Source organism: Dermacentor variabilis, unplaced genomic scaffold (assembly GCF_050947875.1).
Source record: "Dermacentor variabilis isolate Ectoservices unplaced genomic scaffold, ASM5094787v1 scaffold_29, whole genome shotgun sequence".
Lineage (NCBI taxonomy): Eukaryota > Metazoa > Arthropoda > Arachnida > Ixodida > Ixodidae > Dermacentor > Dermacentor variabilis.
The window spans coordinates 578024-593888 of NW_027460467.1; the positions used below are offsets into that span (position 1 = coordinate 578024).

The 15865-nt window shown below is 43.6% G+C and overlaps 1 protein-coding gene and 2 non-coding genes across 3 annotated transcripts in view; all 3 read left to right on the top strand.

Moving 5' to 3' along the window:
* Nucleotides 1-15865, top strand: part of LOC142568676 (uncharacterized) — a 120218-nt gene that overhangs the window by 90995 nt on the left and 13358 nt on the right. Inside the window, exon 3 of the mRNA XM_075678529.1 lies at nucleotides 12322-12490. Within this exon, the coding sequence (XP_075534644.1) occupies nucleotides 12322-12490 (169 nt within the window). The remainder of the gene's footprint in view (nucleotides 1-12321; nucleotides 12491-15865) is intronic.
* TRNAG-GCC (transfer RNA glycine (anticodon GCC)) lies at nucleotides 1356-1426 on the top strand. Its single transcript has one exon. It is a non-coding gene; the product is annotated as a tRNA-Gly (tRNA).
* On the top strand, nucleotides 6590-6660 carry TRNAG-GCC (transfer RNA glycine (anticodon GCC)). Its single transcript has one exon. It is a non-coding gene; the product is annotated as a tRNA-Gly (tRNA).

Genomic DNA, 15865 nt, shown 5'->3' on the forward strand with positions numbered 1-15865 from the left:
AATCAGATCGTGGTTTTGGCACGTACAACATAATAAGTTATTTTTTTTTCGATATATGTTAGACGTTCAGAGTATATTAGATACGCACTTATATATTGCCCCTTTTACTCGATGCCTCCGCAGAGGGCTGTAAGGTGTTGGTAAATAAATAACCAACTAAATAATTATTTACTGAGTGAATGAATAAACAAATAGTTGTGCGACACGTATCGGGCAACATTTCGGGTTTCTGTATCACTCGTGTCACAGTGGGGCATTCTAATAATGGAGGATAGACCATGAACGGGCACACCCCCAGTAAAATATACAGAATTGCCAAGTCAAAGCAAATAAAGCAAATCGAGGAACCCACGAAATATATTCAACCATATTTTCTGTTAACAAATCGGTGTCCGTGCTTTGGAGACTCCTGTGAGCCGACATTGTGTGTTGAGATTTTATATAAGAAATTATTCTTTTCTTTCTTTTGTTGTTACGCAGAACAGAGGTGTGCATATCCGGGTCAGCACACAAGTGCATATATAAACTACTTGGCTGGTACTTCCATATAAGCTTTGCAAACATATCTGAAAATATATCTGCCTATATGTCGACCTACCCAACAGCCCCCCGCAGCCTCATCAAACCGGAAGAAGGCAAAAAATGCTTCGATTTAATAAGAAACGAAAGCGAAAGTGCACAAGAAAACTTGCCGCACGAGGGACGAAACACGCATCTCCGCGTCACGCATGCGCTCCTCTTCCGATTAAGCCAAACATTACACCTTATATACCTATTACCAGAAATTTAAAAACATCGTGCAGTCTATTTATTATATAGCGGGGTGTTCCACAAAAAAACATCAAATTGTGCTCGCGAAATAACGCATGAGTCGATATAAGACTTTCAGGTATTGTGTAGTGAATCGTTACGCATTGCTTCATTGCGTATAACAGACGTTCTCTCACTGGCGCTACTTTGCCAAAAGCCCGTGCTATAGTTGCAGCATCCTTTTTATATAAAGCGGCAAGCAAAGAAAACCCGTCTTTCTGAAGCGCCGTTTTGCTGGTTGTGCGTGACGCCAAAGGAAATTTTGCAGGCCTTCGTCGTAGACGGAAAAATACGTAATATCCGCTGTCTTGCATGTGTGGTCAGGCTACACGACAACAGAGCTCTATTCTTTTTGTGAACGATCCATGAAACTGCGTTGCGGGTGACCGAGGAAGCCTTTGTTCCCGCATTGTCGCCCCGCGGCCAACGGCGAAGCAAGTTTTTCTCGAACAAGCGCTCACCGGCTCAGTGACCTACATTCAGCCGTGCAATGGGCAGCTGTATGTACGCTATCCCAGGAAAGCATCTGGGCTAGTATCTTGTGGGCGTCGGTGGTTCAGTGGTAGAATACTCGCCTGCCACGCGGGTGGCCCGGGTTCGATTCCCGGCCGACGCACTTTTTTTTCCCTGCATTTGTGCACATAACATATTTTAATGGAACCTGCTGTATGGCACAGTTGCGGAGTGTAGCTTTCCATACTATTCCCACTCGATTGCGGAGAGTGGAAGTTCCAGTTATTTTCACTCCTTTTTAACTCCCCGGGATAGTGATAGTGGGATCACTCGACGCCTCCAATTCCAGTTGATGGAGTGCTTTCTCTACAATTGTTTACTACTTACGCTTACGTGCGTTGCGTAAGTAGTAAACAATTGTAGAGCCTTACGTGCCTTGTACGTGCCTTACGTGCGCTTACGTGCCTTCTAATTAAAACGCATTTTTGAATAGTTGACAACGTTACTAATAATGTTACGTGTAATATTCTTGTGCACGTACTATTTGATATTCTGTAACTTTAAAAAGTGACCCACATATTAGTTTTGCATGATGATCGTTCATGTTTCGTAGTTGCTTGCTTGTTTTTAATTGGCATTATTTTTATTTTTTCGAAGCAAATTTCCTTGACTGCCTGTTATGGCGCTTTCTGAATACTAGAGTGCGCGAAAAAGCGTGGTATGCGTTCCAAATGGGTGTAGGTTGCAACCGTTGCCTACATTGTTACATTGTTTTTCGAAGCCATCCCGGGTCATAAACCGAGCATGATGAATTGTGCTAAATTGAATAGTTTTTTGCAACCAAATTCAATGTCTTTAAATGCACTTAAACCTTGTAACATAATAACAGAAAAAGTTTACTGTTCTTCCAAAGTGTGGAATTTGCATAACACCATATTCTTTATATTTACAGCGGCATTGGCCGCCACCTATAGGTAGATGCTGAAAAGACCGGCATTCAGTAAAAAGTGGGAATTGTAAAAAAAGTGGGCGAGTCTAGTTTAGCGTAATTGACAAATATATTAGTTTTGTAGTCCGTTATAAAATGAACGCTTAACGCTCCAGGACTATGTACCAATTCCCATTCCAACTTCGTTCCTGAATCTCGGGCTATTATTTCTATTCCAAATCCATCTGCTCGACTGGTACCACCATTCCGCTGAAATTTGATTTCGTGGTTTACGAAACGTGGAATGATTCCGGAATCATTCCTACTCCAGCGTTGCTACTGCGCAACTGTGCCGTACGGTGCGAGTACCCAGGAGACGTCGCAGGAATGTAACGCCGTGCTACCGTCTCTGCTAAGAGGGCAAGTGGTTTTCGACACATTGTTGTTGCATGTGGACGTGGAGGGACGTCCGTATCGCATGGAAGATTTCAGTGGCACTCTACGACAAGCCAGATTGCTCGCTGTAGTGGAAGTGCTCGGTGCGTTCCGGATGAATCACGTTTGGGGAGCAACATACAAGAATTATTCTGAGAGCCCTGAAGAAGCAGTGATCAACACCTGAGCTCATCGTCAAAGATGCCTAGCCGTCGACCCGAGCCACCAGGATGTCAAGAAAAAAGCTCTGCTGGTTCTTGCTTAATGTCTGGGACGATGATGTGCGTGCGACCTCTGCACATTGTGCCAAGGTTACAAAGGCTGTCAAGGAACAGTGGCGCATTGATGCCAGGCCACCACAACACGCACAGTTGTGCTTCGAATCGAGGCGGGTGTGACTCGCGATGACATTCCTCATCGGTTGCACATAGCCGGCAAGCTAGCGCTTGTTGTTCTTCCCGACATGGCCCCTCACGCGTAGTGAAGGTAAGGAATGCATAAGAAGAGATTTCCTGGGATTTCCTCTGGGAAGTCGGTGGGTACTGTTGAACAGGCAGTGGGAACGTGTTGTGGGAAAGGTTATTTTGTGCACCAGTACTTTTGCTACACTGGCAAAGGGTGTGCCGGTGTAGCAACTGTAGTCGCCGAATCGCGAAGGAGAACGCAAAGCACAAGTGAAAAGTCTTTATCCATACATCGCCTTCCAAAGAAAGTTTTATCGTGCTTGAGCATTTTGAATGCGCGTGAATTTAAGATTGATTCCACAAAAATGGCAGAACATGTGATATAAGCGCAATTTAAGTAAGCTAAATTGTTGCCGAGAGAGACCTGAAAGACGTGGCCAAGTCCCCACTCAATTTATAACTTTCAAGGTCAAAGCCATGTGAGATTAGGCAGAAATCACCGTAAGATAAGATAGAAATTCACCGTAAATATAGGCGTACATAAATTACTGAAAATCTTTTAAAGATTTCACAACTTGGTACAAAAAATGGGAACGTCTTAAGCAGGATGGGAAAAACGAGGCACTTGAAGGAAGTGTCTGCCTCTGTTTGACAAAGTTAGGAAGGAAGGAAAATGAATTTAAGAGACAGTTGCACAACCTTCAACGAGGGAAGAGTGAAAAGCCTAGCAAATTTAGAAAATACATTGTAGAAGTCAAATACAAGCTGCAAGCAATCTAAAATGAGAAGCATAAAGAGGCGACGTCGTCCGAGCGAGGACAGGGAGACGTTGGCTTAATGAAACACCAACTAAGCACGCCTTGAGTGAGGAGCAGGCTTACTTACGGCGTAATGAAATAAATGAAATTAATTATTGTGATGTAGTGACACGAGATAATAAAATGATAGAACAAGTCTTTGTTGAGTACTATCGCAAACGTCTGGAAAAGTATATCCCTATAAATAGACACTACAGAAGGGATTTTTTAACACTGCGGCCCAAATTAGATGATCACATATGCGAGCGACCAGAGCAGCCAATTAATTCGGCTGAACTTGAAAAGGCGATCGGTGATCTCTGTCCAAATAATATGCCTGATTCAGGTGGGCTGCGCGCTGGCTAAGGTAAAGCTTTAAAAAAAGACATGACAGTTGCTTTGTATGTCTTTGGTGTCTTTGTATGTCTTCGATGAAGCCTGCAACAAGAAAATGCTGCCACCTTCGTTTTCAGAAACGCATAGAACATTTATCGCACAGTTGAACGAGTGACCAAAATTTTTGTCTGTTACAGCTTGCATGCCTTTAACGCCAGCCTTTTTCTACAGCCTGTATGCCTACGGCCTTTAGCGAGCTTAACAAATGTTGACTATGAAAAGTACATGAAGGTCCTTCCTAGACGTACGCAAGGTGTTAATAACATCGTTGTAGGGCCACATATAAAACGTGCGGCATGAAGGGACGTACTATTAATATGAATGTACACTTCCCAGGCAACGCAAAGGCGTCCTCAGTAAGTATATGAGATGTCGGCATACAGACATTTGAACATGCTCCTGCTCAAATCTTAAAAGGCTCCTGATATAGTCCAGTTGTCAGTTCTAACTAGATACTGACAACATACCAGGTACCAGGATATATATATATATATATATATATATATATATATATATATATATATATATATATATATATATATATATATATATATATATATATATATATATATGCTCAGAGACCTTGCGCCTTCGTTTCTTGCCACGATTAAAAAAGCAGTTCGGTATCAAACGGACTACCTCAGGTGCCGCTCCACCTGTGCACTTACAATAGCATAGCCGTCGAGATGTGCTTTTGTCACTTCAAGAGAACCATCGGTGGAAGGTGCGCTTTGGACAACATGACCAATAATAATAATAATAATAATAATAATAATAATAATAATAATAATAATAATAATAATAATAATAATAATAATAATAATAATAATAATAATAATAATAATAATAATAATAATAATAATAATAATAATTAAAACAACATAGCCTACAAATAACGGTTATTTTTTGTAGTGTGCCATTTCTATTTCGTTTTTGGTTATACTCAATTTCGTTCGGGCAAGCATGAAGCTCCCAAGCAAACGCGCTCGGAAGCAAATTCCTGAGAATATCCTGCTGAGGATGTAGCTCGGATATACGTCAAGTAAGGTTCGCGATAAGTCCAGCGGTAGATGTGTTTAAAATTCGTCGTAGGCATGGGGCAGTGGACATAATCAGTGCGTCCCATAAAAACCTAGTACGTCCGGATCTTTCCGGGTCATCCAGGGGATGTTTTGTGTCAACTGCATGGTGTACTTTGAACAATCTTAGAATGGTTTCGCGCCTTTTCAGGTCACGTTGCGATGTTGCACAAACACGCTGTATCACAAGAAGCTCTATTAGCTCAAGCCAGCCTAAAATTGCCATATTCAAATTGTAGGTCTAAGGTCATTGTAAACAAAAATGTTAGTGAGCATGTACAAGTCCCTTCATTAGTTCCGTAAGGCTTCCCACTTAAGCCACTGCTGCTTGCATTATATTTGAAGCCTCTATGTAAAAATATCATTTAAAATGAACATGACAGGTGGCTTTCCATGATCAGAAAATTATAAGCGAAGTGATGAAACATGTAGTTAACTTTTGTAAATCATGCTGAAGTGTAATCAATTGTGAACAGTCATCAGGTTTCTGACGTGGAAATTAGGGCCACATACCTGAAGCACGTGAAAACGTACAATAGATAGCCTTGCCTCAAGAATACTTAGGCGCGCTGCTTCCGAGCTATCGGGATGCCAAACACTACTGGAGTGAACAAACAATGTATTCGGGAGAAAACAGAAACTGGCGTGGCATGGGAAAGCAACCGTCTGCAACTTGGTTTTAGTGCCCCTATGCTATGATACGTACGCTGTTCAAGCCTTGCGTATGTTGCGAGCAAATGTACAAACAATTCCTGTCTTCGCTATATTTATTTATAATTCTGCTGTAAATGCGTCCGTCATAAAAATCATTGTAAACCAGTTAAATATGAAACGCTGGCATTAGTACGTCAAATTTTTACATCTTGAACGTGAGTTTTTCAAGATTTCTTTTTACTATTTTTTTTTAACAAGTTTTGTTGGGACTCATGTTGCCACAATTTCTTTTATCTGAAGTGATCGAAAGTGTGGATCTCCCAAGACATATCTTAAAGTTGTATAGGCTTTCCGTAAATTTGAACTGCATTAATTTTCCTTAGGCTGCTACAGTAATGGAACCAGAAAAACGCGTTCTATCCTTTTTGAACAGTCGGTTAAACTACGTATCGCAGGCGACCGAAGAAGCCTTTTTATTTTACGCAGTGTTTATTTCCATGGCCAACGGCGAAGCAGGTTTTTCCCGAACGAGCCATCGCCGGCTCAGTGACCTGCATTGAGCCAACCAATGGACTACCCCCCCCCCCCCAATTCACTCTATCCCACGAAAACATTTACTATAATTGTACGTCGGCGTCGGTGGTTCAGTGGTAGAATACTCGCCTGCCACGCGGGTGGCCCGGGTTCGATTCCCGGCCGACGCAGATTTTTTTTTTCTTATTTGGAGGTGTCTTGAAGGAAAAAAAAACAATAAATAAATACAAATTACCTTTAAATGTGTCTGAAAGTTAAGATACATCAAAAAGATAAAAAAGAACAAGCTTGGTGCGCTGTGGGGCCGCACTTTGACTCGGATTCAGATTTATTACAGTAATGTGCTACAGTTTAACAGGCACAGAATAAGTAGCCCGGTAGGGTGTCCCAAAGTGAAAAAACTGTCGAGGGGACGCTCTAATAGAAATGGGAATAATGTTAAATTTTAACATGCAGCAGCCAGTTGCTTACAGACAAACAGCTAAACAAAAAGACAAGAGAGAGAGAACAACACTAAAAAACAACAAAATGCGAGGGAACAATTTACCAGGTATACTTTTTTTAGCAAAAGAAAGCAAACTAATGCAATGAGAAACGTGATTTGATAGCACATTAAATGTTATTGCTGTTTGATAACCCGACAAAAAAAGCGGTTTGTTTCCGATAGTTCCTTCTAGCTTTTGCGAGTAGCAGGTTTTGTTCCTCTGCAAATCTGGTTTTGTTAGTACAGATAACATTGTTTTAACAGCCAAACCTTCAGCGGTAACCTCATTGTGTATAACACGAAAAAATGAAGGTTGATAGATTATGACAAAACAACTGATAGGGAGGAAGGATATTTAAAACTTTATATGTGGGAGGGCAATGATATATAAATGGGCTAAATGTCAAGTCTTACCGCTTTGTTTTTGCAAGTGTTACAAGGGTTTGAGGCGTGTGTTATACGTGCTGCCCCAGGATGACACGCAGTAAGAAAGATGACTATGAACGTAGGCTTAATGTAGTGATAAAATAATGTGGGGCTCGAAGTATAAACGTGTTTTAATAATTACATGAATTCCAAAAGAAACTTTTCGAATCAGTGATATGACATGAAAACCGAATTTGAGGTGCCTATCAAGGCTTACACCTAGGAACTTGGTACTATTAGACAAAGGTAGAGCGTATTGTCAAGCGAAACTGCTAGGCTAGAGCTTATGCGTAACTGGGGAAAATGGAATACCATAAATTTAGTCTTGGAAAGATGAATATGCAACAAGTTTGCTTTGCACCAGGAATGGAAATTGCGAAGGACGGTGTTAATTTTTTCTTGCACAGAATTGTGGAATTTATAGACAGAAAAAATGGCAGTATCACCAGCATATTCAACTAGAATGGAGAAGTACTGCAGGATGACCATTAACGTATAAAATGGAGAATATAGAGATTCAAGAATACATCCCTGGGGTACGCCTAGATTAACTATCTTTGCTGAAGATCGATTATTGTTAATTTCAACAACTGGTGATCAATTACTGATGCAGTTGCTAACGAATTGCAAAAAGGAGCTAGATACACCAAAGTACTTGAGTTTGTGTAACAGAATTACCTCGTTAATGCTACCAAATGCCTTAGTAAGGTCCTGAATACGCCTGCGACTGACATCCCACTCTTTCACCTTCTTTGTGAACTGAAGCTATTTTTCCAACCTTGAGGCAGCCTGGAAGAACACCGGACCTGAAGATTTTATTTATTATATTTGGCAGAATTGGTGACAACTCGTTTGACACAATTTTTACTGTTGCGGCGCGCATCATGTGTAAACCCGGTCCAGCTGCCTTTAGAGAAGATGTGGGTTGATGGACTTCCTCGGATGATGTTTAAAGCAGATAAAATAAGTGAATACAATGTTGAAGACTAGGTAAATAAGGACCAAGTTCAACATCCAAAGATGCACTAAAATGGTTGCTAAAAGCATTCACTATATCATTTGGACTATATCATTTCGCCGTTATGAATGATTTAACTCAAGCATGGTTCAGAACTGTTCAGAAACTCCTTGATTATTTTCCCCTTCTTAGTGCCATTTCCGTTTTACTCGATTTGACGTTGTTAGTAATCGCGTTTGGCGCGTTTAAGAATAGCAGAAAGCCCTCTAAGATATGTTTTAAATAAAGGCTTTAGTGCGAAATTAAATGGTTCTGAGTTTCTTGTGCAGTAATTTTTTTTTCTATCGACCTATTGAGTGCGTTAGTAATCCAAGGATTTCGAAATGTGTGAAACCAGTGAATTACTGCAGTACCGCATGTAAACACTTCAACATAATCGAATGATTTTGGAGACAAAAATGACTATTTCAGCACGGTCTTCACTGACGTCATTCCAATTGGCTGCAGAGGTCACGTCGTTAAATCTCGCAGAATCGAACGAGGATTTCATACGTGTCATTTAGCGTTCTAATCTGGTAGAATATAGACAAAGAAATATGAGATTACGATCAGTAAGCATGAGATCAAATATAACCTTTACCTCACCCGTTGTCATACTAGAAAAAATGTGATCAATTAAGGTATTCATCGGTTGGGTCACACGTAGTGTGGGAGCCTTAATTAATGAGGAAAACACAAAGCTGAGGAGCTACTGGATTAGACAGATCACAAGCGATCATTACAGTATATAATGTTAATATTTATATCCCCACAATTATTATTCTCTTATTTTCACTAATATGGAGTTTAAAACTAATCCTAACAGTGAACAAAGATCTGGATAAGACGATCACAGAGAACGGTACATAACAAGCTATTATTTTATGACGACTGTTTTAGCGAGAACGCTTTCCGGTTAAATTCCAACCAAACAGATTCGCACTGCAGATATTGAAATACCAGGTCATACCCGCCGTGGTTGCTCAGTGGCTATGTTGTTGGGCTGCTGAGCACGACGTCGCGGGATCGAATCTCGACCGCGGCGGCCGCATTTCGATGGGAGCGAAATACGAAAACACCCGTGTACTTAGATTTAGGTGCACGTTGAAGAACCCTAGGTGGTCGAAATTTCTGGAGTCCTCAACTACGGCGTGCCACATAATCAGAAAGTGGTTTTGGCACGTTAAACCCCATAATTTATGTAAATACTAGATCATTGCGACGCTTGTACTTTAGTGACGACCGAACTACTGTTGCGGCTCCACCACTGCGTTGACCATCTCGATTGCAGTATGCCGAAGTGTATTCTGATAACCCCATACAAGCTTTCGTCGCTATGGGAAAGCCAAGTTTCTGATAAGCAGATGAATGTAAACACGTGATTAATCGTAGAAAGAAAAGTGACAAGGTCATCAGGATGCTTGCAAAGGATGCATATGTTTAAATGACAGCGCTGATGACCTTCCTCGCAATAAAGCGTTAGCCTGTTGAAAAGAAAACATGCTGGTAGTTATGACAAAAAAAAACAAGAACACAAAATGCTGGTAGGAAAGGACTACATGAAAACTGTCAGTTCATCCATGCCAGGGATCCGGAAAGCACGGCTGTTGTCCGTTTTTCTTGCCTAGATTGTGCAGCTGTGTCTCTAAAGGACCTTCCAGCCTTTCTTTTTTCAGCGCAGGCGTCTTGGCTAGCAGTCGTTTCTTTTTTGGACTTGAATGATCATTACCGTATATTGATCTAGGCATTCTCTGTGTGATCCCGATTAATTCAGTGGTGAGTCGTGGTTTTCTATCATTGCCTGAAAATCGGTATGCTTTGACCTCGAGCAGAAGCGGGCAATTATGTTATCTCCTTGTTTAGGAGCGATGCGATGTGCACTATCAATGTCAATGAAGGGCGGCTAATCTGCTCACCAATAGCCTGCGCGACTGCCATTCAACTTACGCCCTCATTGAGCAGCCCAACCCCGATTTCTATGTTATTGATGCGCGAATAATGCTCTACAGGATACACGCGTTCAACAAACAACTTATCATCTGCTTTCAAGGCTTTGTTTTCATTGGCGAGACTATCGTTGCTAGTCTTGACAGATTCATACAGCTCTTTATATGTGTTCATGATTTGGTGCATACTTTTGACTTCGTCACGAAGTGCCTCGACCATCTTTGCCAACTCTGCGTTACTAGGCATCACAAAATCGCACAATATCAGAAGGGCAGCAGTAGGTGAAGTAGAACAATAAGAAACTGAAGCCTAAAAAGAGTGTCAAGTATAAACCTGTGTGTAATGCAGTTACAGGTCAATACACAGTCTGCATCAGCTGCAACTACTGCTGCCAAATGAACAGCGCAGCTCGGTGATGCCACCTTAAGTAACGTGTCCAATCGAGAGGCGCTGGAGGCCGCCGATGAGTCACCGTGATGTCATCCGTGTACGTTTTGACACTGATGACGGTTCCCGCTGGTCAACGAAGCGCACCACTTCCTGTGTGGAATAGGGATACAGGTCAATACACAGTCGGAACAGCTGCAACCACTGCTGTCAAAGGAAGGGATTATGACACAATACTTTTCCGAATACCTCAGTGCAGAATTTGACTGTTCGTCAAGTTTTATACAAAACGCACTAGCTTTAAAGGGCTCCATAGCAAATTTTGGTTATACGCTGGTAGTTGTTACGTGTCCTCTGGGGAGCGTTCTGCCGTAATTTTTTTTCAAATCGGCTCATTAACAGCCGAGACAAATATTTCATTGCCGCGAACCCATGATTTCAGCAGGCGGGCTCCACAGTCAGGCAAGACGCTCTCTCCACTCGCCCGGTCTAGCCTACGAAAGAGAATTCCACCCCTGAGTTCTTCCATACCAGATCTCGAGGATCGCATGACGCATGATGACTTTAATTTTTTTTCTCCTCCCTTTTCTCTCAGCGATACGCTTTTCCGCTGACGGCGTCGAGCTGTTGTCTTGTTCGCGCAGCGCACGATTTAGCGCGCTGTGCGCAAGGACACATGACTAGTGGTATAATTCAGTGCTACACGAATACTGAGGCAGAACAAGCGGATCGCAGAGCATGATAAAAAAAATTTAATTATGGGGTTTTACGTGCCAAAATCACTCTCTGATTATGAAGCGCGGCGTAGTGGAGGACTCTGGAAATTTCGACCACCTGGGGTACTTTAACGTGCACCTAAATCTAAGTACACGGGTGTTTTCACATTTCGCCCCATTGAAATGCGGCCGCCGTGGCCAGGATTCAATCCCGCGACCTCGTGCTCAGCAGCCCAACATCATAGCCACTGAGCAACCACGACAGGTTCGCAAAGTACGATCACGCATGGAACACGGTAGAAAATGGCATAGTTTCGGTACCTACGCACGTGAGCGCACGACCGTGGGAACAAGTAGATGAAGCGGAAGTACATCTATCTTGCTTCGGTGCGAAGTAAAACAAAAACATGCAGACATTCCGTTTTTGTTTTATTATTTCTCTAAACTTCAATTCGTCAATTCAAGCAACAGATCTCACAGATAACAGATGTTGTCTTGAATAATTTTCGAAGTCACGGGTCACCACGAGCGACGTCACACTGCGGACACGACTACGTAGGCGCAGGGGCACGACTACGTCAGCATCCGGCTTGGAGCGCAGCGGCCGCGAGAAGGAAAGACGGCGTTCGGTTTCAAAAGTCAGATCTTTCCGCGGCACTTAGCGATGTAATACATTGTAGACACGATCGTTATCGCACGATGTATGCTTTGCGCTTGTCAGCTCAAAATGGCCAGACCTGTGAGGGGCCCTTTAAGCAGCGACAGCAGAAACAGTTTGTCTGCATAATTCTTTTTTTTCTTTTGCACGACTATTTGACGCATATAAACACTAGCAGATGTATCGTATGAAGATTCTTTTTCTTCTTTTGTTCAGGAGCGCCTAGGTGAGACGGCCCCATGGGACCGCTGGTCACAGCCGACCTACGATTGCGGCGCGGAGCCCCAAGTTGCGGAGACGAGCGCGCTCGCTGCCTCAGTTCCGCAATCGGCAAACGACAACGCCACCGACAGCCACAGGGACCGCCGCAAGTCATTTGTCAGATGTGAGCGACATCTTTCTTATGAATTGGTGTTGGTTGGGCCTTAGCATTGGTTTATTGGTATTGTCCGAGGTACCATCGCCGCCGGACATTAGTAAATGACAACGGTACAAAAAAGCGTAATGGTCAAAGCAAAAGGGCACATTCAGACATTTAATGTTGTGGGTTGCTTCGGAATCCTATGAATATGCTTGCAGTGTTTTATTAGCATCGGCAGTCTAGTACTAAAGTGAGAACTTTTCTTTTGTTAACGAGGTGGTGTCACAGAAAGCGAGTCAAATGTCTCGAAAAGCTGCTAAATGTCTGCCCTTGTAGTGTTTGTATTTCCGCTCGCAGCATACAACCATTGTAGTACGTACAATTTCCTTTTCCTGGTATGTATTGACATATTAGTTTTATTGCACTACAATTCTCGTTTTGTTTTAGGAACTGCAGATTTTCTTTAAGCCCGTTCTGCGTTTTTAGTTCGAAATTCTGAACCTTTCCTTGAGGATGTGAGCGAGTTTATGGTGTTAAATCTGTTGAAACTCTGTAAACTCTGGTCTTCCTGTAACTTTTATGTGTAAGTTATGTTTTCTTTTTTCTGTTATTGTGTGATATTTCAACTCCGGCATGAATATTGAGTGAATTGTAATGAACTGTATGTATCCACCCTCGCGATCGGCCAACATAAGACTACCGTATATGTAAGTGAAATTAATGAAATAATTAATTAATAATTGATTAATACTCACTCCAACAACCCCAACACAGAGGGACGGGACCACATTCATGGCATTATACTCGATTCCGAAAGTTGAACGGCCTGTTCTGAATACAGTTCTATTAATCTCGAAGGCTCCGTATTCGTGGAATGGCACGTAGTGTAGACCAGAAGAAAGAGGACGCAAAAAGAAATGTACTACAGGTGCTAACTTTCAGCAACCCCCGCAGGGGCGTCTGCGTCAGCAGGCGTTTGGTGTGCTGCGACACCACGTGCCTGAGCACACGAGGCTTGGACCCTCCCGCGTGTAGCCGTGCGCGGCTTAGCCGTGTCTGGGGAAAAGGGGATCCTGGGGGTTGAGCCGATGCTGGGTGCTCGGACCTTTAAGGCCCCCCGGCGGAGGCAACACACCTCTTCGGCCTCGGCTTCACATAGACGGCACCTCCAGACTGACCCACCTGGAGGAAATCGGCAGTCACCTTTTCCTGTCTTTCTCTTCCTAAAACCTTCGTCTTTCCCTTACTTTCCACTTTTCCTGTCTCCTTCTCTCTTCTATTTACTTCCTTCTTCTTGGCGACAAGGGTTAACCTTGTGTGAGTAGCCAACCTTGGTTATGTCATATTGGGTTATAGTGGTAACGTACAGCTGGCGTTTGCAGGCCCTGTTTTTCAGGCCCTGCAGCGTCCCCTTGTTGGACTCCATGGTGGGTGGCTGGCGTTGCTGCCGAAAACTACACGTGCACTCATGGCTACCTCTTTCCCTCCACTACCTGATCGCCCTCAGAAAAGAGGGCGCACCGATGAAGTCTTCCAATTTTTTGGCCGCCAAAAAGAATCCTTCCCGCGTTTCCATGTCATCCACTCTGCAAAACCAGATAAACCAGTAAGAACTATTTCACCCTTCCTTGTTTCGAAGTCGCTGACTGAAGCCTTTGGTCCTGGATATAAGGCGTCGAGGATTTCAAGCGGTTATCTCCTCTTGGAGCTCCGCGATCAAAAACAATATGAAAAGTTGTCAACACTAGTGTCATTTGGGGAAACACAAATAATTATAACCCCGCACCGCACGATGAATACCAACCGTGGTGTGGTCTCTGACGATGACTTAATGGAGCTCACTGAGGCTGAACTCTTGGAGGGCTTCAGTAACCAGAATGTTATCAATGTTAAACAAATTAAGATGAGGAGAGATGGAAAAGAGATCAAGACGAAACACCTGATACTCACTTTCGGCTCAAGGGGCCTTCCCGAGTCCATCGAGGCTGGTTATATCAAACTTCGTGTTCGGCCATACGTTCCCAATCCTCTCAGATGCTTTAAGTGCCAACGTTTCGGCCACAGTTCACGGAACTGTCGAGGCCGGCTGACTTGTGCCAAGTGCAGTGACAACAAACATTCCTCCGAAACGTGCCAAAACACTCCACATTGTGTCAACTGTGATGGCGAGCATGCCGCATACTCGCGCGCCTGCCCGTCCTGGAAAAGAGAAAAAGAGATTGTGACAATCAAAGTCAAAGAAAACATATCTTTCAAAGAGGCACGTAGGCGGGTGTCATGCCTGTCTAAGAGCAGCTTTGCCGATGTGGCGCGTAAGGGGGCAGCGTCACAACGGCCTCCGGCGGCTGTCCGACCCACAAGCAGTGAGTCGGCGGTTACGCCATCTGCCCCTGCGGCGGTTGCAGCTAGCGCTGCTCCGTCAACACTGCAAGGGGGATCATCGACCCCGAAGGTGGCCGCAGTCGAGGCTGCCCCAACCACCCCGGCCCCTTCCAGCGCTGGCAACAGCCGGTGCAGCCAAATCCCGCAGAATGCCCCATCGACCTCCGGGCTGGTGGGCGCAGGGGTCTTGCCCTCCAAGGCAGGACTCTCCCTTGTAGCTTCTCGCTCGCAAGAGCACGTGTCTGGCGCCTCAGAAGAGGCAATGGACACTACACCTGTCCTCAAGGCGCACCAAACGCCTAAGGAGCGTCGAGGCTCCCTCGAACGCTCCAGAAAGGGCAGAACCCCTGTTAAAGGGCCTCGAAAGAGCTCTGTAACCTAAGGCATCACTTCCCTTTCCATACACACAGCACTTATTTACTTCCAATATGGCTACACAAATAATTCAATGGAATGTCAGAGGTCTTCTTAGGAACCTTGATGACGTACAAGAGCTTATCCAAAAACACAATCCAAAAGTGCTGTGTCTACAGGAAACACACTGAACACCACAACACACAAACTTTCTCCGACCGTACGTCAATTTCCGCAAAGATCGCGATGATGCTGTCGTATCATCAGGCGGTGTTGCCATTCTTATTCATAAAAGTATTTCCTGTCAGCGTTTACAGCTACAAACGCCCCTTGAAGCAGTGGCGGTTCGAGCTGTTCTTCTAAATAAACTCGTCACCATTTGCTCGCTTTACATACCCCCACACTACAAATTAACGAAACATGAATTCCAATCGTTTATAGATCAATTGCCAGCACCTTATGCTGTTCTTGGCGATTTCATTGCGCACAGCTCCCTGTGGGGCGACTCTCGTATAGATGCGCGAGGACGACTTGTCGAACAATTCATTTTCTCGTCTGGTGCGTGCATTTTAAATAAGAAAGAACCCACTTATGACTGTCTTGCAAACAATACCTTTTCTTCGATCGATCTGAGCATAGTTTGCCCGTCCATACTGCCTGAAC